Here is a 23,766-nt window from a genome sequence, read left to right on the forward strand (position 1 = left end):
CTCTAACCACTGAGCTACCATGTGTGTGTGTGTGTGTGTGTGTGTGTGTGTGTGTGTGTGTGTGTGTGTGTGTGTGTGTTTAATCCACTTAGGACCAGCTTTGTATATGAGGTACAATTGATATTACAGTTTTTTCTTTTTTTTCTATGTAAAACTACAATGTCACTGGTAGCAGAAATTGAGATTGTTACTGCAGGATTCTCAACAAAAATAGAGAATTACATTGATAATAGCAATAAAAATTGCTTATCATAAGTTGAAGGTGTTGGTGTGGAAAAATAACAAGAAAAAATTGTGTAATATTGGGATAGGTAACAAGAACTAATGTGTCACAGTAAACAGGAATAGGAATTGAGAGTGTTACAGTAGCAGGTACTATAACAAAAACATTTCTTTGCATTAGGCTCGAACTTTGTCTGGAGGGATGAAGCGCAAGCTGTCAGTGGGCATAGCGCTGTGTGGCGGCAGCCGTGTGGTGTTCCTGGATGAGCCCACCTCTGGCATGGACCCCGGGGCTCGGAGACTCATCTGGGACCTCCTGCAGCAGGAGAGGACGGGACGCACCATCCTGCTCACCACACACTTCATGGAGGAGGCAGACCTGTTAGGAGACCGCATTGCTATCATGGCGAATGGTGTGGTGCAGTGCTGCGGCACATCACTGTTCCTCAAGAAAATGTATGGTAGGTCACAAGGCATCCTCTCTCTCTGTAACTGAAATTCTCTCATCCAGCTACCAATCTGTTTGTATTAATCTATATGTCTACCTATCAGTTTAACTATCTATCATTCTATTTATCTCTATTATTCTGTTTATACATCAATACTCTAGTCTATCTTTCTCACCTAACTTGTTATCATCTTAGGCATTCTCTTCTCATCAAACTTCATATATATATATATATATATATATATATATATATATATATATATATATATATATATATATATATATATATATATATATATATATATATATATATATATATATATAGTGTAAAGGTGGAAAGGAAACCCAGGGCAGAATCAGGAACACAGTTTATTCTCTAATGTTTCGACAATAGTCTTCTTCAGAGAGTAACAAACACAGAAAGCCTAGCTGTATTTATACCTCCGAGCAGATCACCTCGTCGGACGCCTGGTAGGAGAGTGTGCTGATTGGCTGGCGAGGACGAGATTGGCTGCAGCGTGAGAGAGGTTTACAAAGCCATCTCTGTGGTTTGTGACCTCCTTCGTTGCAATGTAGGCAGCTTTCACCAGCTTCCTCTTCCTTTTGTTGAAGCCTGTGTGCAAGGCTGTTGTGCAGTCCCAGCTTGGCAGATAATCGTATTTCTCTGCGTGTATCACAAGGGAGTTCAGCGTTCTGTGGTGCCGAAGGTCGTTCTTGTGCTCCCTCATTCTTCTTTCCAATCCCCGTGCCGTCTTGCTGTTGTACATGGATGCACAGCCTCCACATGGTATGGAGTAGACTACACTTTGTTTATTTTGTCCGCCAACCACCTTTTCCCGCACTAAACACTGTATGTTTTGCCCTGAAGCATACGCTACGCATACTCCGCTGCAAATTCTTAATGCCCAAGAATTTGCAGCGAAGAGTTTTTGGAGGGTGAACTCACTTATGTTATCCAGGCCTTCCGTAAGTTTCGGTACCCTTTGGGTCTCCTCCACAAACTGAAGTGTAAAGCTGTACAGATATCTAAGAAGAAAAGCGAAGGCAAAGTGAGAGAAGAGTACTTGGTGGTTCCGTATACGAAAGGCGTGGAAAAGTTAACTAAAGTGTTGTCAGCCACAGGTGTACGCGTAGCGTATGCTTAGGGGCAAAGCATACAGTGTTTAGTGCAGGAAAACGTGGTTGGCGGACAAAATAAACAAAGTGTAGTTTACTCCATACCATGTGGAGGCTGTGCATCCACGTACTACGGCGAGACGGCACTGGGATTGGAAAGAAGAGTGAGGGAGCACAAAGAACGACCTTCAGCACCACAGAACGACGAACTCCCTTGTGATACACGCAGAGAAATATGATCATCTGCCAAGCTGGGACTGCACAACAGCCTTGCACACAGGCTTCAACAAAAGGAAGAGGCAGCTGGTGGGAAGCCGCCTACCTACATTGCAACGAAGGAGGTCACAAACCACAGAGATGGCTTTGTAAACCTCTCCTGCGCTGTGGCCAATCTCGTCCTCACCAGCCAATCAGGGCGCTCTCCTACCAGGCGTCCGATGAGGGGATCCTGCCCGGAGGTATAAATACAGCTAGGCTTTCCGTGTTTGTTACTCTCTGAAGAAGACTATTGTCAAAACGTTATAGAATAAACTGTGTTCCTGATTCTGCCCCGGGTTTCCTTTCCATCTTTACACTCATTTGTCTGGTTCTTAAACATATATATATATATATATATATATATATATATATATATATATATATATATATATATATATATATATATATAATTTTTTTCCTTTTTTTTATTGTTTATTTATTTATTTATTGTTTATTTATTTTTTTTTATTACTTTTTTTTTTTTTTTTTATTATATGTAAGAGGGGCACTGGCCAATGACAACAAAAATGTTTGAAAAGTAAAAGGCTCATGAGAGTACCAAGGCCCAAGAGGATTATTGAAAAAACAAAATTATTTTCAAATCTCTCTCTCTCTTGGAAGAGTTTAAGTCAAAGGAAAGAGAAAATACAGAAGCAGACTGGGAGCTCTTGGGATTCATTCTCTTTATTCTTGAATTTCAATCAACTTGCTTTCTGTTTTTGGCATATATATTCAGTAGCCTTTGCCATAGTACATTGTCATTCTTCATAATATACTCATAATTCTGTTCCTGTCTTTTCCAATGCAACTAGGGCATGATTTTAGACTTTTTAGGTTCTCAGTAGAACTATTTCCAGAAACCAAATATGGTTAGGTAGACTTTCAGCTGCTCATGGGTGTTTTCCCCATTGAAAGTGCTATATCCTTGGTAAACTCTCACTTGTCATGAAAACATCCTTGAAAGCCACAATAATATCCTTTAGATTCTAATAAAAGTAGTTTAAATTCATCAAAGCATTTAGAAATAGCCCTTTGATCTAAAACCTCATGTTACTCGGGTACATAACTGATGCCTTCCTTCCCTGTGTCCCATCCAGGTGCTGGCTACCGCCTCATCATTGTCAAGGAGAAAGGCTGTGATGTGGATGCCATAACACAGCGGCTCCAGACATACATTCCAGATGCTGAGCTTGACCAGAATGTTGGAGCTGAACTTTCTTACGTCTTGCCAACTGCTGAAGTGTCCAAGTTTGAAGCAATGTTCCTTGAACTTGAGCAGAAGAAGGTAGAACTTAAGATTTCCAGTTATGGGGCTTCCCAGACCACCATGGATGAAGTGTTTCTGAGGTGAGGAATGGGAGTGAGGAGTGAGATATTGGAAAACTGGTATTGGATTTGATGGTATAGTGAAGGGCAGGGTATTGTGCTGGAAGGGAGATGTATCAGAATTAAAAGAACATACTAAGTGCTCTGATAAAATATTTTCTTTATGAGGAATAAGAAATTGAAAAATTATTAGAACATTCAAGGATGTAAATGAAGGTTATATGAAAATTAAGATATTTAAGTCCCCCAGAAAATATTGGAGAAATAAACTGCTGAGGTAAAGTTGTTTTATCTTATCTTGGTGCAACACTGAAATTTCTCATTGACATTTCACCACACTGACTCTGGCAAGGAGGTACTTTCACAACTTGGTAACACTGACACTAATTGTTGCCCTTGTCATGTCTTTCAGAGATCCAGACAATATACCAGCTTTCCCACTACATAAAACATTTATTGATTTACAAACTACTGGAATATACATACACAAATAATCCAGCATCTTACATATGAATAAAGACTTTGTCATGTATATAAAGGAATATTCTATGGTCACTCAACAAACAATATCAGTGAGTGTCAATTTTATGTTTCTGTGCTCATCTGGTGAAAACCTCAAAAGATTTGCCATGATGGAATGTAGACAAATATAATGTGTGCAGTGGTGATAGCTTCTCATTTTGAATGTCTTTGATTGACATGGTTGAAATGGTCTCATTATGAAGGGGTGTAGGTAAACCAGCTCATGCTCTCTGACCTTGCTGTGGGAGTATGTGGCCAGCTGTGTTATGTCTGAGCTCTGAGGTGTAGCAGGGTGGTCCACAGGATGATCCCTTCCCACTTGGACCAATTGGAGTAAGAGTGTGACTAGTGCATGTAGTATGACTGTATATAGTGCTTTGTTTGAGCTACTCTGTATGGGATTGCCAGTCTGGTATACAGATAGATAGGTGAGATAGGTAAATAGTTGAAATTAGGCTTTGCATTCATTCATGCTTTTAATAACAAAGGAGACTGACGGTAATTCATTTACTTGGCTACAGAGTGGGTGAGGCATCAGAGCCTGACCTGGTGACCCAGCACCGTACCACCCTACTGAGGGCCAAGGCAGTGGCCAATGGTGTGGCAGGGGGAGGCTCAGGAAGTGCCCCTCATGAGAACGGTCACCTCCTGGACCACACAGACACCATTGAGGAGATACCCATGGAAACGTCACCAGGGGACCGTGGTGAGTACTGTTGCGGGACTGTAAGGGTATTAGGCGGGTGTGAATGCACCATTAGAATAAACAGCAGTGAGACAGGTATTTCAACCATGGTAGATGTCACAGGTGCAAGATCACCTCCAATGGAATGAGAGGACAGAGTAATAGAAAAGTACATGAAAGGAGAATTAAAGGATTAGAGAATATAAGGAAGGAATGCAAGGACAGAAATGGCATATGAAGATGATGATACTAGAGTGAAGAGATTGAATGGAGGAAGAAGAGAAAGTAAAGATAAGAATAGGTGAAGAGTTCTGTTGCAGCTATCCATGTGAGGGAATTCTTGGTAATAACCTTCAGATGTAGATGGATAGATCTGTAAATTCAAAAACTTAAAACTTGAAGTACTATAAAGACTAAAATAGACGTTGAGTGAATAGCTAGTTTTAGTGGAAAATAGACACTGGTACATGAGTTTTTAAAAAAAGAAACTCAGCTATTGAAATGTGCTTCACTTTTATTATTAAATGTTAATATGTAGTGTCTGTGAAGTTTTGAATGGTGTGGCAGTGTGCTGTATGAGTCCCTCTGTGCAGTATTTGATGCCACTTGTTATTGTTTGTCTTGGTGATCTATCCCAGGTGTTCATTTTAATGTGTTTGTGTACCATTTGTCTTGATTCCTGAGTGAAGCATTTTAAGATTTATTGCAGAATGTTTCAAGTTAATTTCTATGTGACTGCAACCTTCTGAATACTAGGGATTTTTGTGTTTTGCAAGCCACCATCCACATATCACTTATTTAGTTAGACTATTGTCTCTGATATTCCAATACTTCTGTTCCAGTTTTCACTTCCACCTTTAAGTTTTCATATGGAAAAGATAGCCATTGAAAGACAATTTTTTATTTAATGTAAATTGTAAATATACAGCAATACTCACCTTAACAAACATGATAAGGGGTGTCAAAGCTGTTCGTAGAGCGAAAATTTGTTAAGTGGATGTGATTTTCCCATAGGAAATAATGGAAATAGGGGAGATGCATTCTGGGCTGGTCCCCAATATACCACATGGGTTAAAAAAATTATATATTGGGCCACTGGTGTATCACTACTTTTATGATGTCATATGAGTCATTGGGAGTTAGAGGAGCTACATACAAATTCTCTCACTGATAGCTCCACTGTAATTTGTGCAGGAGTGGATCAAAGTTCGCCATGGCGAGGCAGAGTCTAGCGTATTGCACTAACGTGGGTAATGTGTTAAGTGGCAAAAACACGTTGTTAAGTGGAGCAGAAATACAGGTCAACCTCTTCGTACTGCGGAGCGAGAGAGAATGAGACAGAGGCAGCCAATACCAGCACCAGGAGCTGGATCCAAGATTCTTTAACAATGTCAGAGCAACCTCCTGCCACGAAATAGCATCCATGAACGCTTGGAGGGACAGTAACGAGGTTGCTCTGAGGTTGCTGGGAACACCACCTCTCGAGGTGGTGTTGCTGTCTTATATATGCATTTATGTTCACAAAACAATATTTCTATTAGCTTTTTACAAACCTTGCCTCCAAGAAAGGATTGTTTTGTAATGCATAAAGTGAAATCTTACATGGAATACCAAAAACTAAAGCAGAAATGAGATCAGCCACAGGCGGGAGACTGGGTGACTGCTTCTTCTTCTTCTTGTGACCCTTTTAGCTTGCATGTTGCTTTCACCATGATATTAAATTTGTTTCCACTCCTCTCTTGTCTGCTATAATGGATATTATATCTTAGTATTCATATACACTTATGCCATGAGGATAACCTCGACTCCGTGGCACTGAGTGATAGTGAATTACTAATGAAATACTGCAGTATTTCACTAGTAATTCACATGAGCGTATATGAATACTAAGCTATGATATCCATTATAGCAGGCAATAGATGAGTGGAAACATAAATTTAATATTGTGGTGAAAGCAACATGCAAGCTAAAAGGGTCACAAGAAGAAGAAGAAGAACTGGTCACCATGAGTCTCCGCCTGCCTGTGGCGATCTCATCTCTGCTGGTTTTTTGTAAGATTTCACTTTATGCATTACAAAATCCTTTCTTGGGAGCAAGGTTTGTAAAAAAACTAATAGAAATGTTGTTTTGTGAACATAAATGCATATATAAGACAGTAACACCACCTTGAGAGATGTTCCCAGCAACCTCAGAGCAACCTCGTTACCGTCCCTCCAAGTCTTCATTTTGCGGCAGGAGGTTGCTCTGACATTGTTAAAGTTTCTTAAATCCAGCTCCTGGCAACCAATGAGTACTTTTAGGCAGGCTACCAACCTCCACCTGCCAACAGCAACAAATCTTTGTGGATGCTATTTTACGAGGGTTGGTATGTGAGCAGGAGGTTGCTATGGAGGTTGTCTGTACCAACATAAACAACAACCAGCTTCTTGGATCCGGCCCCAGGAACGCTAGAGACAGAGGCGGGGAGCCAGCTAATCACAGTGAAGCTGCCATGTTCGGTCCCTCACCCAGCAAATTCAAACCCAGAAAATTCGCTAAAACGGATGTGGTTGTACATTATGTGGACTTTTTGGTCTAATTTTATATAGTACACTCTACCCTTGAAACAACGGATTTCGGAAACTATGGACAAATTCTGGAGTCCGGTTTAATCTACAGACGAATATTGAAATGCGCGCAATTTTCCGTTCCCCGCAAATTATTGTCCGGTAGGTGGCGGGTTGGTCGCATCATAAACATGTTTAATCTTCAGTCCATGCGTTTTCAACCAACAGCGAACATTGTCCAGTGCTTACCACGGCTTTTTTATGCATTTGTACCCTTCCCACGAGTGCTTAACCTATCCAAAATGCCTCTTAACCCCTTCAATACGGTGACGCCTATGTAGGCGTCATGAAGCCCCAGTAGCAAATATGGTCACGCCTACGTAGATGTCATATTTCTTTTCTGAGCTTTCTTCCGTTCAGTTGTCCCGTATAGTGTGTTGGATACCAACTACACACGCTGTATGCTGTCCTTGAAATCCTAGTGCTCCTCCCACCATCCTTGTCTCCGCCAATCACTAAAGATAAGCTACATGCATCCCGCCTTGTGTCTAAAATTACCCAATGACATAGACTGTTCCCATCTCTCTCTCTCTCTCTCTCTCTCTCTCTCTCTCTCTCTCTCTCTCTCTCTCTCTCTCTCTCTCTCTCTCTCTCTCTCTCTCTCTCTCTCTCTCTCTCTCTCTCCCTCTCCCTTCCCTCTCCCTCTCGAAAGATAAGTTACATCGTCCCGCCTTGTAACATTCTGTGAAACACACACACACACACACACACACACACACACACACACACACACACACACACACACACACACACACACACACACACACACACACACACACAATTTTCTACAAATTTTCTCTCTCTCTCTCTCTCTCTCTCTCTCTCTCTCTCTCTCTCTCTCTCTCTCTCTCTCTCTCTCTCTCTCTCTCTCTTTCCGAGAAGCGTCCACTTTCCTCTTCAAAGGCAATATAGTGACTAAAAAATAGCAGCATAATACACAAAGACGACAAGTATGACTAGCTTGCACGAGTTTCCCGTGCTCAGGCACGCGGGACTACCACCCATATATCATACAGGTGGGCTTTTTTAACATCCGGCGCGAAGGGGTTAAACCTAGTAAACCAGTGAAGTATAATCGAAAGGCTCTTCCAGCGGCTGCTAAGCTTGAACTAATACAAAATTTGAAAATTGTACGTATTTTACGTACGTTTTATAGTTTTTTACGTACTTTTGCAAAGAACGGACTGTTGCAATCTATGGACAGGGTCGTGCACGCATTCGTCCGTTGTTTCGAGGGTCGAGTGTATGTTAAACTGGAAATTCGTTAGACGAACGTTTGTTAAGCAGAGTATTACTGTACTTAAATATAAATTGTTGTACATGTATGGTAGGTAATCTTTATATTGCAGTAAGAGCAACACAGTTGTATTGGTTTATCTTTTCTTATTTCCTTTTGATGTGTTTTCAGTTATCTCATCATTTTTACCATAATGTTTAAGATTATTTGAAAACATACATATCGTGTATGTTTTCGTGTATGCTTTTAACATTTTTTTTTTTTTAACTGTCATTGGAGTTTTATTATGTTACTTTTTGTTATCTATGAGTTTCCTTAAGAATATAGCAATCATTGTTCACTTAATCCTCAACAAATGGTATGTATACATTTTTTTTTTTTTTTTTTTTTTTCTAATTATTATTATTATGAGTGTTATGTTCACGGAGCCATCCTGCACCTCACAGGCCGACTGATGGCCACATGGTTCAATACGGCCACACAGCGCGTCACTCTTGCCCTCCAGAATGGTAACACACATCCTTCTTGTTGTTTCCTTGTGTTACTTTCCTGCCATTCCCATTACTTTACTTGCTGTCTCCCTCTGTAAAGTGAGAGCAGTTGCCTGAAAATATTGCCTGCTGCTTCTTAACCTAGCAAAGCATGACTCAGTGCCCTGAAGCTGATCACCTTGCATGCCTCCTTGCCTCACCTGCCTCACCTCCACCATTTATCCAAGGTAAGTCTGTTGCCTGATCTTGTTCTGCTTATTAATGTAGTCCAATATTATAACCTCAGATAATGTTTTGTGCATTCATTCTTATATACAGGGTAATCAAGACAAGGTATCTTCCCTGTCCACACATACACACATACAGTCAACAGTTTTCCTTCCCACGTTTTTATGAAAAGTGATATCTATGTCTTTTATCCTTTATTTCGTGGCAGCTGTCATTGGTTTAAGCTGCCTTCTTCCTCTCCCTTGCCATTCTAATCCCTACTCCCATGCTTTTCTCTCTCTCTCTCTCTCTCTCTCTCTCTCTCTCTCTCTCTCTCTCTCTCTCTCTCTCTCTCTCTCTCTCTCTCTCTCTCTCTCTCTCTCTCTCTCTCCCCCAATTAATATTCAGGAAAACTTTTACAACACACACACACACACACACACACACACACACACACACACACACACACACACACACACACACACACACACACACACACACACACACACAAGGTAAAATTGAAAAACTGTTTGAAAAGTATGAGGGCCTGGAAACGAGTTATGACAATGTAAAGAGAGACTGTGCCGATATGAAGAAGGAAAATGCAGCACTGAAAGAGGAAGTTAAGCTAATTAAAGTGAATTGCGAAAAATGTGGAGAATCTCTAGGAAAAGTGATGGAGAAGCAGGCTGAATGGAAAAAAAGTCAGGAAGTGGAAAGAAAGGAGGTAAATTACAAAGTTGCAAGTCTGGAAAAGGAAATCAAAGAGTCAGGGGAGAAAACTTTGGGCCTTGCTGAAATTATAGATCAACAGATCATAGAAGAGAAGATAGCTGAGAAAGTGGTGAAGGTTATTAAGTCAAATGAGACATTGGTGAGGGAAACTGTAGACAAAAGAGATGTGTGGTGATATTTGGTGTGGAGGAGGATAAGACACCGAGTAAAATGGAGAGAGAAAAACATAAAAAAGGTGATAAATAATATCATTAATGTGGTGCAAGAGGAGGGAAAAGACCTAGTACAAGAAATAGAGGACTTCCATAGAATTGGAAAGTTCACAAGAGAAGGTATGAGGCCAATAAGAATCAAACTTAAGTCACAAAAGGATGTAGATGAATTGGTGGAGAAGTCATGGAGGCTAGCCCAGCAGGAAACAACAAGGAAGATTTGGTTGAGAAGAGATCTCGGTGAAAAGGAAAGAGAAATGTTAAATGAGTTGAGAAAGGAGGCTTTGAAAAAAATGAAGAGAGGACAGAAGAAGAGAAGAAAGAGTTTTTCTGGAGAATCTTGGATATGAGACTGAGGAAGTGGTTCATAACCCAGAAAAGTACAGCAAGAAAGGACTAAAGAAACTTACATATGAGCGAAATGTAATGTATTCCAACATAAATGGAGTGATATCGGGATTTTAGAACTCAACGATTACTTGAGGGACAAGAACCCAGATATTGTGGGTCTTACTGAAACAAAACTGAGAGAGGGAGAAGACCTGATGAAGGTTGGAGAAGGAAATATAACGTTTGGAAAAGAAATAGAGTAGGTAAGATGGGAGGAGGAGTGATGTTGCTGGTTAAAAAGATATAAAGGTGGATCAAGTGAAAAAGGTATGGGAAAGGCAGAAGTGCTAAAGATCAGAGCAGAAACTAATGAAGGAAAAAGAGGCACTACATAGTGGTGTACGTACCACCTAAGACAAATGCATGGTCAGTACAGGAATATGAAGAAATGATAAGTGATACAGGAACATGTCTGGAAGAAATGTTGGGTGGCTGTGAACGAACTATAATGATGGGAGATTTTAATTGTAAAGAGGTGTGTTGGGAGGACTGGTCAATGGAAGGATCAGAGACAACATGGGAAATACACTATTGACACTGGCAATGGAAAATGTGTTAACTCAGTGGGTCAAAGAAGATACTAGGTTTGGAGGAGAGGGAGCATCGTCAAGACTGGACTTGGTCTTTAGTACAGAGCCAATGGTCATTGAGGAGATGAGGGTGGAGTGCCCTTTAGCAAAGAGTGATCATGCAGTTTTGGAGTTCAAGGTGATAGACGAAGAGAAATCTAGAAGAAATGAAGAATATAAAGTGGGAAGATGGAATTATGCCAAGACAGATTTTGGAAACCTAAAGAAATTCTTTCAAGAGACAAATTGGATGAAATTCAAGAGTGCTAAGGAGCAAATGAAAAGTGGAAGGAATTTATAAAAATATACAAAGAAGGTGAGAAAAATTTGTACCAATAAGACAACATAGAGAAGTTGGAAAGCAGGACTGGTTTAACGATAGATGTGAAAAGGCTAGAACAAGAAAAGAGGATGCATGGAAGAGGTGGAGAAGGAAAAGACGGATTAAGCAGTGGGAAAGTTACAAAAGAGCAAGAAATGAATATGTGTTGATTAGAAGAGAAGAAAGAAAGAAACAAGAAAAGGATATAATTGATAAATGTAAAGACCAACCAAGGCTTTTTTACAGACATGTGAACAACAACATCAAAAATAGAGAAAGTATTGAAAGTTTAGAAGTAAATGGAGTATACAGTGAAGATCCCAGGGAAATGGCAGAGGCTATGAATGGATGCTTTCGGAAGGTATTCACAAAGGAGACTGCTTTTGACAAACCACTGGTAATGGAACAGAAAGGGATTATGAAGGAGTTTCAAGTAACGGTGGAGGAGATCAAGAACATGATGGGGAGTTTAGAAGTGAGAAAAGCTGTGGGACCTGATGGGGTATCAGGATGGATTTTAAGAGAATGCAGGGAGCAATTGGCAGAAAAAGTTTGTGAAGTAATTGATGCCTCATTAAGGGAAGGCGTAGTGCCCCAAGACTGGAAAAGAGCTAACATTGTCCCAATCTATAAATCAGGTAACAAGAGAGACCCATTGAACTATAGACCAGTGTCACTTACAAGTGTGGTAGCTAAGATGTGTGAGAGGGTGGTGAAGACTAGATGGACAGACTTCTTGGAGAAAAATGACATACTTTGTGAGTGTCAATTTGGTTTTAGGAAAGGGCGTTCATGCACGACAAACCTGATATGTTACTATTCGAGGGTGATAGATGTAATACAGGAAAGAGATGGTTGGGCTGATGGAATATATCTGGATTTAAAAAAGGCCTTTGATAAGGTACCACACCAGAGACTGATCTGGAAACTTGAAATGGTAGGAGGAGTGCATGGCAGTTTACTAAAATGGATGGAAGACTTTTGGTAGGAAGAGAAATGAGAACAATAATTAAGGACAGACCATCAGAATGGGGATTGGTGGAGAGTGGAGTTCCACAGGGATCAGTGTTGGCACCAGTAATGTTCGCAGTCTACATAAATGACATGGTGGATGGGGTGTCCAGTTATGTGAGCCTATTTGCAGACGATGCAAAATTGTTACGAAAAGTGAGATGTGACAAAGATTGCGAACTACTCCAGGAAGACTTGGACAGAATATGGAAATGGAGCTGTACATGGCAAATGGAGTTCAACACGACAAAATGCAAGAAAATAGAGTTTGGCAAGAGTGAAAGAAGAATCAGGAGTATGTACAAGATAGGAAATGAAGACATAAAACCAGTCATGAAGAAAAAGACCTTGGGGTGACAATTACCAATGACCTATCGCCAGAGAGACATATAAACAAAATAATTGGAGAAGTATTGAACTTATTGAGGAACATAAGAGTGGCGTTCGTATATCTAGATGAAGAAATGATGAAGAAAATAATTACTGCAATGATAAGACCGAGGCTTGAATATGCAACAATACAGTGGGCTCGAACTTAAAGAAACACATAAGGAAACTAGAGAAAGTACAGAGGGCTGCAACGAAAATGGTGCCTGACTTAAGAGATTTGACTTATGAAGACAGACTGAAAAGAATGCAACTTCCAACCCTGGAAAACAGAAGAGAAAGGGAGACCTGATAGCAATATACAGAGTGATGATTGGCATGGAAAAATGGATAGGGAAGATCTGTGTATGTGGAATGGAAGAATGTCGAGAGGGCATGGGAAAAACTAAAATGGCCACTTATAGGAGAGATGTGAAAAATATAGCTTCCCTCATAGAAGGGTGGAAGCATGGAATAGTTTAGACGTGGAAGTGGTCAACGCAAGGAATATTCATGATTTTAAGAAAAAGCTGGACATTAATAGATATGGAGACGGGACAACACGAGCATAGCTCTTTTCCCGTATGTTACAATTAGGTAAATACAATTAGGTAAATACACACACACACACACACACACACACCCCTAGAAATGTATTGTTCTGCCTGTCACTAGCTTTAAGAAATTATCTGAACTAATGTAACAAGTTTTGCATATATACATAGTTAGTGCTTCAAAAAATGGAGTGAGAAGTAAGAGCAACACATTTCCACAGCAAAGAATGCAGCAAACAGCGTCCTGGAGTCTCCTAGTCCTCGTCGAATGCCTCTACAGAAGAACTCTGGCTGTTTGCTCCTCCTGCAGCAGTTTTGGGCGATGCTGATCAAGAAAGTCCTATACACGTTCAGGAACAAATTTCTCACCTTTGCTCAGGTAATTTCGCTTTACTTGTTGCATTCCCTCATTATTTTTGTCTCTGTTTAATTTCATTACATTCATTTCAGCTTTGATTGAACTCACGTGAATTAAAAAAAAATTGTAAAGAAGGAGGTCATAAATAGTAATGATAATACATAGTTTTTCATGCTGTACATAGTAATTCTATTTCACTTGCTTGAACAAGCTAAGTAAACATCCTGAAATATTATTGTAACTTTAAGTATGAGTTACCCCTTAGAAACTGTCAATTTAAATTGACAAAAAAAGTGGACCACACACACACACACACACACACACACACACACACACACACACACACACACACACACACACACACACACACACACACACACACACACACACATTGGATGAAATTCAAGAGTGCTAAGGGAGCAAATGAAAAGTGGAAGGAATTTATAAAAATATACAAAGAAGGTGAGAAAAAATTTGTACCAATAAGACAACATAGAGAAGTTGGAAAGCAGGACTGGTTTAACGATAGATGTGAAAAGGCTAGAACAAGAAAAGAGGATGCATGGAAGAGGTGGAGAAGGAAAAGACGGATTAAGCAGTGGGAAAGTTACAAAAGAGCAAGAAATGAATATGTGTTGATTAGAAGAGAAGAAAGAAAGAAACAAGAAAAGGATATAATTGATAAATGTAAAGTCCAACCAAGGCTTTTTTACAGACATGTGAACAACATCAAAAATAGAGAAAGTATTGAAAGTTTAGAAGTAAATGGAGTATGCAGTGAAGATCCCAGGAAATGGCAGAGGCTATGAATGGATGCTTTCGGAAGGTATTCACAAAGGAGACTGCTTTTGACAAACCACTGGTAATGGAACAGAAAGGGATTATGAAGGAGTTTCAAGTAACGGTGGAGGAGATCAAGAACATGATGGGGAGTTTAGAAGTGAGAAAAGCTGTGGGACCTGATGGGGTATCAGGATGGATTTTAAGAGAATGCAGGGAGCAATTGGCAGAAAAAGTTTGTGAAGTAATTGATGCCTCATTAAGGGAAGGTGTAGTGCCCCAAGACTGGAAAAGAGCTAACATTGTCCCAATCTATAAATCAGGTAACAAGAGAGACCCATTGAACTATAGACCAGTGTCACTTACAAGTGTGGTAGCTAAGATGTGTGAGAGGGTGGTGAAGACTAGATGGACAGACTTCTTGGAGAAAATGACATACTTTGTGAGTGTCAATTTGGTTTTAGGAAAGGGCGTTCATGCACGACAAACCTGATATGTTACTATTCGAGGGTGATAGATGTAATACAGGAAAGAGATGGTTGGGCTGATGGAATATATCTGGATTTAAAAAAGGCCTTTGATAAGGTACCACACCAGAGACTGATCTGGAAACTTGAAATGGTAGGAGGAGTGCATGGCAGTTTACTAAAATGGATGGAAGACTTTTGGTAGGAAGAGAAATGAGAACAATAATTAAGGACAGACCATCAGAATGGGGATTGGTGGAGAGTGGAGTTCCACAGGGATCAGTGTTGGCACCAGTAATGTTCGCAGTCTACATAAATGACATGGTGGATGGGGTGTCCAGTTATGTGAGCCTATTTGCAGACGATGCAAAATTGTTACGAAAAGTGAGATGTGACAAAGATTGCGAACTACTCCAGGAAGACTTGGACAGAATATGGAAATGGAGCTGTACATGGCAAATGGAGTTCAACACGACAAAATGCAAGAAAATAGAGTTTGGCAAGAGTGAAAGAAGAATCAGGAGTATGTACAAGATAGGAAATGAAGACATAAAACCAGTCATGAAGAAAAAGACCTTGGGGTGACAATTACCAATGACCTATCGCCAGAGAGACATATAAACAAAATAATTGGAGAAGTATTGAACTTATTGAGGAACATAAGAGTGGCGTTCGTATATCTAGATGAAGAAATGATGAAGAAAATAATTACTGCAATGATAAGACCGAGGCTTGAATATGCAACAATACAGTGGGCTCCGAACTTAAAGAAACACATAAGGAAACTAGAGAAAGTACAGAGGGCTGCAACGAAAATGGTGCCTGACTTAAGAGATTTGACTTATGAAGACAGACTGAAAAGAATGCAACTTCCAACCCTGGAAAACAGAAGAGAAAGGGGAGACCTGATAGCAATATACAGAGTGATGATTGGCATGGAAAAATGGATAGGGAAGATCTGTGTATGTGGAATGGAAGAATGTCGAGAGGGCATGGGAAAAACTAAAATGGCCACTTATAGGAGAGATGTGAAAAAATATAGCTTCCCTCATAGAAGGGTGGAAGCATGGAATAGTTTAGACGTGGAAGTGGTCAACGCAAGGAATATTCATGATTTTAAGAAAAAGCTGGACATTAATAGATATGGAGACGGGACAACACGAGCATAGCTCTTTTCCCGTATGTTACAATTAGGTAAATACAATTAGGTAAATACACACACACACACACACACACCATGTAGTGTAGTGGTTAGCACTCTCAACTCACAATCGAGAGGGCCGGGTTCGAATCCCAGTAAGCGGCTAGGCAAATGGGCAAGCCTCTTAATATGTGGCCCCTGTTCACCTAGCAGTAAATAGGTATAGGATGTAACTCGAGGGGTTGTGGCCTCGCTTTCCTGGTGTGTGTTGTGTGTTGATGTGGTCTCAGGCCTACCCGAGGTCAGTCTATGAGCTCTGAGCTCGCTCCGTAATAGGGAAGACTGGCTGGGTGACCAGCAGGCGACCGAGGTGAATTACACACTTGACATTTCCCTGCCACCAACAGAACATCATTCCTGTGGCCTTCCTCATCCTGGCGCTGGTGGTGGTGCAGACGCTCCCGGGAGTGAATGATGCACCTCCTGAAGTCCATTTTTCACTTAATGTGAGTTGCTAAATACTGTCTTCATGCCACAACCACCAACTCTTCAGAGATCTGTGAAGATTATGAAGCAAAATGTCTTCTTCCACATTTTATTTCCTGATATTTGATGGCATATTAAAGTCTTAATGGATGCAGGTTTCTTTTTAATAGTATGATATCATCACCAAGCTTTGTAATTGTAATGGCAAGGAATGAAAAGATCAGATTTTCCATTTTATTTGCAGGTTTTTAATGGCATTAGTTTTTTTCTTTTCTTTTCTCTTTTCTCCATGTCATGGAGGCAGTGAAGACCAGTAATAAGTATAAATAGTCAGTGGTATCCTTCAAACTTATGGTCTACATTTTCACCAGACCATCATTATTAAGCCAGAGGAAAACCTTTAGCAGAGTATCAAGTAATGAGTGGCAGTTGTGACAGGAAAAGTGTGTGCTATTTCTCGCTGGTGTAATTGCAGAATTTTGATGGCACAGTGACAACGCTGCAAGTGATGAACCCAAACAACCAGACAGAGGAGCTGCTGGGTGGCCTGACTGGGGTGTTCAAGGGACAGAATGTGTTGGAGTCTATCCCTCCAGATGCAAACCACACCACAGAGATCCTGGAGGAGGTGAGGCTTTCCTGACACTGTTGAGGCTTATGGAATGCTAACAAGTACTATTGGAAATGTATTGTATTATCTTTTAACTTCGTTTCTCAATAATGTGCAATGAAATGCCAATGGCTGTACCACTAAAAATGCCATATTAGACAACAAATTAATATCAAATAGCCAATTTGGTTTTAGAAAAAGACGGTCTTGTGTAACTAATTTATTGAGTTTCTACTCTAGAATAGTTGATAAAGTACAAGAGAAAGAGGGATGGATTGACTGTATTTATTTAGATTTAAAAAAGGCGTTTGATAAAGTGCCACATGAAAGATTACTGTGGAAGTTAGAGGAGAAGGGTGGCTTAAAAGGAAGCACATTGAGATGGATGAAAAATTACTTTAGGGGGAGAGAAATAAGGACGATAGTTAAAGATATGAAGTCCAAGTGGAGAACAGTAGACAGTGGAGTGCCACAGGGGTCAGTATTGGTGCCAATACTTTTTCTCGTATATATAAACGACATGCCAGAGGGAGTGAACATCTACATAAATCTGTTTGCAGATGATGCGAAACTGTGCAGAGTCATTAAACAAAAAGAGGATTGTGAAATACTACAGGAAGACTTAAACAAGATCTGGAAATAGAGTAAAAAATGGGAGATGGAATTCAATGTGGACAAAAGCCATGTCATGGAAATGGGAAAAAGTGAAAGACGACCCGTGGGAATCTATAAGATGGGAGATGGAGTAGAACTAGAAAAAGTAAAAAAGGAAAAGGACTTGGGAGTGACGATGGAAGAAAACAATCAACCAGTACACCATATTAATAGAATTTTCAGACAGACGTATAATTTGCTAAGAAATATTGGATTAGCATTTTACTATATGGACAAAGAAATTCATAAGTACTGAAATAAGACCTAGATTGGAATATGCAGGAGTTGTGTGGACCCCCCATAAAAAGAAACACATAAGGAAATTGGAGAGACTACAAAAAATGGCTACAAGAATGGTTCCAGAATTTAAAGGGATGACATATGAGGAGAGACTAAAAGCTATGGATCTACCAACCCTGGAACAGAGAAGAGAGAGAGAGGGGATCTGATACAAGTTTATAAATTGATTAACGGAATGGATCAAGTGGATAATGAGAAACTAATCCTGAGAGAAGAATATGACATTAGAAACACAAGATCGCATAGTAAGAAACTGAGGAAGGGAAGATGTCTGAGAGATGTTAAAAAATTTAGTTTCCCACAAAGATTTGTTGAGACTTGGAACAGTTTGAGTGAGGAAGTGGTATCAGCAAAGAGTGTACATAGTTTTAAAGAAAAATAGGATAAGTGTAGATATGGAGACGGTGCCACACGAGCATAAAGCCCAGGCCCTGTAAAAATACAACTAGGTAAATACACGAGACGCGGTTGAGGAAGGACACACTGGCGCTGTTTCGACAATCAGCTGATCTTCATTACATACCTGTTGTACAGTATTTACAGTGGCCTGGGCAGGTAATGTGGACTCATTTTTTTCATGAAATCAATTATTAAGGAATCATGAGTAAAGAAGAGATTCCATCCAAATGCAGACATAAGACTAGGGAAAAAATGAAAGCTGATGATGACTTTGTTGGTGAGGGAGAGATCGTATTTGAAGGTTTCGATACAACGAATACTTCACTACTTAAGAGAGTGTTGAATATTGAACATAAACTAGATAAATTAATAAAAGAGAATATGGAAATGAAAGAGAATGAAGAACAGGAAAAAGAGTTTATAAAACTGAGAGAAAGGATAAAAAAGTGGAAGAAAACGAAGCTAGGCTAAGAGCGGTAAAACGAAGAACTGAAAAAGGAAGTAGCTAACTACAAGAAGCAGATGGAAGAAGGACTCAGTAAAGCCGAGAAAGAAAAAGAGAAGCTGAAAGATCTAGTAAACAAGGAAGAGGAAAGACTACAGAACGTGATTAAAAAAGAAGTACAAGCATGGAGAGTCCAAGATAAGAAAGATAAGGCTGATTTTCAGAAGGTGATTCAAGAACAAGTTTAACTATAAATGATAAAGGCAAGAGACTAAAAATGATGTATACAAACATAGATGGGGTTTTATCAAGTAAATTAGAATTAAGAGATTACATAAAGAAAGAAAATTTGGATATTGTATGCCTGGCTGAAACAAAACTAAATGAGGCAATCAAAATAGACTTGGATAATAGGTATAATGTATGGAGAAGAGACAGAGGGGGTAAAGGAGGTGGAGGAGTCATGATAATGTTAAGGAAGGAAATAGTGATAAACCATGTGGAATGTGAGAAGGAAAAGCAGAAGTATTGTATGTTAAGATGCATATTAATAAAAAAGAGTTAACAATTATTGTAACATATGTGCCACCAAAATCAAATTCATGGACCAATCAAGAATATAAAGACATGATAGATGACACAATAAGGAGTCTAACGAGAATCATTAAAGAAAGGAAAAAAGTTATATTAGTAGGAGATTTCAACTGTAAAGAAGTGGACTGGGAAAATTATGAAAGTGGTATGGGGGAAGAAGCCTGGGGAGAAAGATTCTTTAACCTAATGATAGACAATATGATGGACCAGAGAGTAAAGGAATGCACAAGATTCAGAGGAAATGATGAGCCGGCGGCGAGATTGGACCTAGTTTTTTACAAGGGGTATACAAATGAATGATGATATAAGATATGTGCCCATCGGGAAAGAGTGACCATGTAATATTAGAAATGGATATAGAAGAGGGAAAGGAAGATAGAGATGATTCGTACAAAGGAGACCGATTAAATTACAGAAAGGCTGATATTGAGAATCTCAAGAACTATTTTAAAAACGTAAACTGGGAGGAGATGGAAAACTCAGAGACGATTCAAGAGTGACCATATAATATTAGAAATGGATATAGAAGTAGGAAAGGAAGATAGAGACAATTCGTACAAAAGAGACCGATTAAATTACAGAAAGGCTAATATTGAGAATCTCAAGAACTATTTTAAAAACGTAAGGAAGAGGAAAAGAACTTTGAAAAGGACATTGTCGAAAAATGTAAGGAGCAACCAAAATTGTTCTACAGATTCATAAATGGAAAAATTAGGCAAAGAGAAACAATAGAAAGGTTAAAAGGAGAGAACGAGAACGGTGGAAGACCCAAAAAGTATGGCAGAACTATTAAATAATAAATTCTTGGAGGTCTTTACTAAGGAATCCAAATTTGAAAGGCCACAGGGTAATAGAGAGACAGTCTATATGAAAGAGATTAAAGTAACCAAGCTTGAAATAAAAGAGTTAATGAAGGAACTGGATGAAGAGAAGGCAATGGGACCAGATGTAGTCTCAGGCAGAATACTGAAAGAATGTAGGGAAGAACTAGCAAGTCCTATATACATCATAAAATGCTCAATAGAAAATGGAACAGTACCAGTAGAATGGAAAAGACCTGAGGTGGTTCCCATATATAAGAGCGGAAGGAAGGAAGAACCTTTAAATTGCAGACCGGTATCACTAACTAGTGTAATAGGCAAGATGTGTGAAAGAATAATAAAGAAACAATGGATCGAGTTCCTTGAAGACAACAAATTAATATCAAATAGCCAATTTGGTTTTAGAAAAAGACGGTCGTGTGTAACTAATATATTGAGTTTCTATTCTAGAATAGTTGATAGAGTACAAGAGAGAGAGGGATGGGTTGACTGTATTTATTTGGATTTCAAAAGGCGTTTGACAAAGTGCCACATGCAAGATTACTATGGAAGTTAGAAGAGAAGGGTGGCTTAAAAGGAAGTACATTGAGATGGTTAGAAAATATTTGAGGGGGAGAGAAATAAGGACGGTAGTTAAAGATATGAAGTCCAAATGGAGAGTAGTAGAAAGCGGAGTGCCACAGGGGTCAGTATTGGCACCAATACTTTTCCTCATTTATATTAACGACATGCCAGAAGGAGTGAACAGCTACATAAATCTGTTTGCAGATGATATGAAACTGTACAGAGTTGTAAAGCAAAAAGAGGATTGTGAAATACTGCAAGAAGACCTAAATAAGATCTGGGAATGAAGTAAAAAGTGGGAAATGGAATTCAATGTGAACAAAAGCCATGTCTTGGAAATGGGAAAGAGTGAAAGATGACCCGTGGGAATCTATAAGATGGGAGATGGAATAGAACTGGAGAAAGTTAAAAAGGAAAAGGACTTAGGAGTGACAATGGAAGAAAACAATCAACCAGTAAGCCATATTGATAGAATTTTTAGAGAAACGTATAATTTGCTAAGGAATATTGGAGTAGCATTTCACTATATGGACAAAGAAATGATGAAGAAATTGATAAGTACTATAATAAAACCCAGATTGGAATATGCAGGATTAGTGTGGACCCCTCACAAAAAGAAACACATAAGGAAGTTGGAGAGACTACAAAAAATGGCTACAAGAATGGTTCCAGAATTTGAAGGGATGACATATGAGGAGAGACTAAAGGGTATGGATCTACCATCTCTGGAACAAAGAAGGGAGAGAGGAGATCTGATACAAGTTTATAAATTGATCAATGGAATGGACCAAGTGGATAAGTGAGAAACTGATCCTGAGAGAAGAATATGACATCCGAAGCACAAGATCGCATAGTAAAAAGCTGAGAAAGGGAAGATGTCTGAGAGATGTTAAAAAATATAGTTTCCCGCAAAGATGTAAATGAAGAAGTAGTGTCTGCAACGAGTGTGCATACTTTTAAAGTAAGATTGAATAAGTGTAGATATGGAGAAGGGGCCACACGAGCATAAAGCCCAGGCCCTGTAAAACTACAACTAGGTAAATACACACACACACACACACACACACACCTCTTACACCCTTTACTATGTTGTGCTCTGGTGGGAAGGCATAGTATAGTGTCATGGACCACCATACCTACACCCCAGTAGCTGACACATTGCACAGTTGGTCACATACAATAAATAACATTTTTATCCTCTTAACTTTTATTGAAGTTGACTGAAATTTTTATTCATCATCCAGGCTGCAAGGGACCTTCCTTCTTTCAATCAACACAATATGGTGAGTCTAAGCATCAATGGAAATCAAGACAGAGCTTCCATCCTGGCTTTTTTCAACAACCAGCCCTTCCATACACCACCACTGGCACTGGCAATGGCTGACATAGCGGTGGTACGTGCATTCACCAACAACAACAATATTACTATCACCACCTCTAACCACCCACTGCCAAGAACAGATATTGAAAAGGTGAGTGAGTGAAGGCTCCTGTCATTCATAATTACCCTCTTGTACCCATTGCCTTTCCATAATATTTTCTTCACTCCTTACCACGCACTGTTATTCTTACCTCAGTCTCTTGCCCTTGACAGCTGACTCAGGACCAGCGACAAAACTTGGGCTTCCAGATTGGGTTCAACTTGGCCTTCGGGATGTCTTTCCTGGCAGCCTCTTTTGTCATTTTCCTCATTCAAGAACGCAGCAGTGAGTGGTGGTTTATACATATTATTATTAGTAGACCTTGATTAGCTGGCTAAAGTACACAAAAAAATGTGAGTGGTAACGAGAAGAAATGTATATAGAATAATGTTTAATGTCATTTTTAGAGAATGTGACATTGTTCAAGACAAAATATAGAAGCTGAGTAAGGAAATTAGTATGAAACTGCCTTGGTTAAGAAAAAAAATTTGTGCATGCTTGGAAGATTAACTCAGTGATTTTCTATTTGAATGAAATCCTCTCTTGGAAGCAATGTTAGTGACTTGATTTTATATTTATTCATGACTCCAAGAAATACCTCTCTTTGCTAAAACCTCAAAACATTTGCAGGTAAGGCCAAGCACCTGCAGTTTGTTTCTGGAGTCAACTTTGTCACCTATTGGATGGCATCAGCAATCTGGGACTACTTGCTCTTCATTATTCCCTGTTGCCTGTGTCTACTTTGCCTTGCTGTAAGTGTGTGGCCTCATGAAGCAAGTAGATGTGGATAGGCATTTTCAGAAGCAAGTACTTAACCCTGTCCTTGGTATGGAGTAGTGGTAATCTCTCATTATCTTTATTCTGTTCAGATGGTCTCGATTTATCATTATATTTGCCTGAAGGAGTAATGTCTCAAATATAATATCATGTTCATAGGTGATTAGAAGTTGATGTATATGGACCACTGAACTGGGTATGTTATATGTGGTAGCAGTAATCAGATTTTTAGTATGAAACATTTTGCACAATACAGCATTCACTTCTTTGACCAAGTGTACATGCAAATTGTATAATCCTGCAGCTGTTTGGCATGAAGGGACTCAGCGAGGGAGAGCAGCTTGGACGCATCTTCCTGGTGATGCTGATGTACTGTTGGGCATCCCTTCCTCTGATGTATTTGTGTTCCTTTTTCTTCTCAATTCCATCTGGAGGCTTCACTAAGATGATCATGGTCAACATCATAACTGGTGAGTGGCGCGCATTTGTTTGTTTTACTGGGTTGATTTCTTTGGGTGGGTTGATTCACAGGACCCTTTTCACCAGAGGCCAATGGGGCTGTGTCAATGGTTGTGTGTGTGTATTTACCTATTTGTGTATTACAGGGTGTATTACAGCTAAGCTCTCTGTGTCCTGTCTCCTTGTCCATTCCTGTCATATCTCTCTTTCATC

General features: G+C 39.5%; 1 protein-coding gene across 3 annotated transcripts in view; it reads left to right on the top strand.

The window, feature by feature from the left end:
- Positions 1 to 23,766, top strand: part of LOC123512235 (phospholipid-transporting ATPase ABCA3-like) — a 137,657-nt gene that overhangs the window by 75,253 nt on the left and 38,638 nt on the right. For all 3 annotated transcript variants that reach the window (XM_045268493.1, XM_045268494.1, XM_045268492.1), the window contains exons 17-27: positions 404 to 683; positions 3,142 to 3,391; positions 4,414 to 4,598; positions 8,867 to 8,929; positions 13,499 to 13,656; positions 16,431 to 16,529; positions 16,985 to 17,137; positions 22,141 to 22,368; positions 22,491 to 22,602; positions 22,948 to 23,069; positions 23,399 to 23,564. In XM_045268493.1, the coding sequence (XP_045124428.1) occupies positions 404 to 683; positions 3,142 to 3,391; positions 4,414 to 4,598; positions 8,867 to 8,929; positions 13,499 to 13,656; positions 16,431 to 16,529; positions 16,985 to 17,137; positions 22,141 to 22,368; positions 22,491 to 22,602; positions 22,948 to 23,069; positions 23,399 to 23,564 (1,816 nt within the window). The remainder of the gene's footprint in view (positions 1 to 403; positions 684 to 3,141; positions 3,392 to 4,413; positions 4,599 to 8,866; positions 8,930 to 13,498; positions 13,657 to 16,430; positions 16,530 to 16,984; positions 17,138 to 22,140; positions 22,369 to 22,490; positions 22,603 to 22,947; positions 23,070 to 23,398; positions 23,565 to 23,766) is intronic.

The sequence above is a fragment of the Portunus trituberculatus genome, chromosome 33, assembly GCF_017591435.1.
Source record: "Portunus trituberculatus isolate SZX2019 chromosome 33, ASM1759143v1, whole genome shotgun sequence".
Lineage (NCBI taxonomy): Eukaryota > Metazoa > Arthropoda > Malacostraca > Decapoda > Portunidae > Portunus > Portunus trituberculatus.